We start from the raw sequence: 668 nt of genomic DNA, 5'->3' as shown, positions 1-668 counted from the left end.
GACCTGGTGGCATGGGGATCCACCAGCATGGGGAATGGGGCATCTGGTGGCACAAGGACCTGGTAGGATGGAGGACATGGTGGCATGGGGATCCAGTGGCATGGGGATATGGGGAATGGGGCCACCTCCTCTCAGTGGCAGGGGGTGACAGTGCCGCCATTCCACCCACCCTGGCCGTACCTCCCAAAAACAGGCTCCAGGGTGTTCGGCACGTACTGGTCCCGCTGGCCCAGCGTCTTGTTCCCCAGCGAGACGCGGATGTAGGGGTCGCACTGGCAGTGAGGAGGGGACCATCAGGGTGGTCTCACACAAGCAAGGGGGGGGACAAGGTGCCATCAGCACCCATGGATGGCCTTACCAGCCCGTTCCTGTCGCGGGGGGGCAGGTCGAAGGCACGCACCACGTAGACCCTCACCAGGCACTTTTGAGGCTGACTGGGGGGCAGGTCCTGGAAGTGGCGCGGGGGCGGGGGCACCCTGGGGTCCTCGGGCAGGGGGTAGATACAGAAAAGGCCCTGAGAGAACCACTCGTGCACCCCAGGATGTCCCCCACCCGGTCCTGGGGGTCCCCTAGGGGCTGTCACCCACCTTGAACTCGCCCACGGGGTCACCCCCACCCAGCTGGTGGAGAGGGAAGGTCTGGCAGAAATCCTGCAGCCCCTCGAATTG

At 65.1% G+C, this 668-nt stretch overlaps 1 protein-coding gene across 1 annotated transcript in view; it reads right to left on the bottom strand.

Annotated features, from left to right (window-relative positions):
- Positions 1-180: 180 nt before the first annotated feature.
- The window catches only part of LOC104539847 (myoferlin-like), a gene marked incomplete at its 3' end in the record, with an annotated part of 735 nt that continues 247 nt past the window's right edge, over positions 181-668 (bottom strand). Inside the window, exons 2-4 of the mRNA XM_010183478.1 lie at positions 588-620; positions 359-514; positions 181-272 (exon numbers count right to left, since the gene is read on the bottom strand). Of these exons, the coding sequence (XP_010181780.1) occupies positions 181-272; positions 359-514; positions 588-620 (281 nt within the window). The remainder of the gene's footprint in view (positions 273-358; positions 515-587; positions 621-668) is intronic.

This window comes from Mesitornis unicolor, unplaced genomic scaffold (genome assembly GCF_000695765.1).
Source record: "Mesitornis unicolor isolate BGI_N332 unplaced genomic scaffold, ASM69576v1 scaffold44920, whole genome shotgun sequence".
In the NCBI taxonomy this organism is placed as follows: Eukaryota; Metazoa; Chordata; class Aves; order Mesitornithiformes; family Mesitornithidae; genus Mesitornis; species Mesitornis unicolor.
This window is presented reverse-complemented; position numbering and strand designations above follow the sequence as displayed.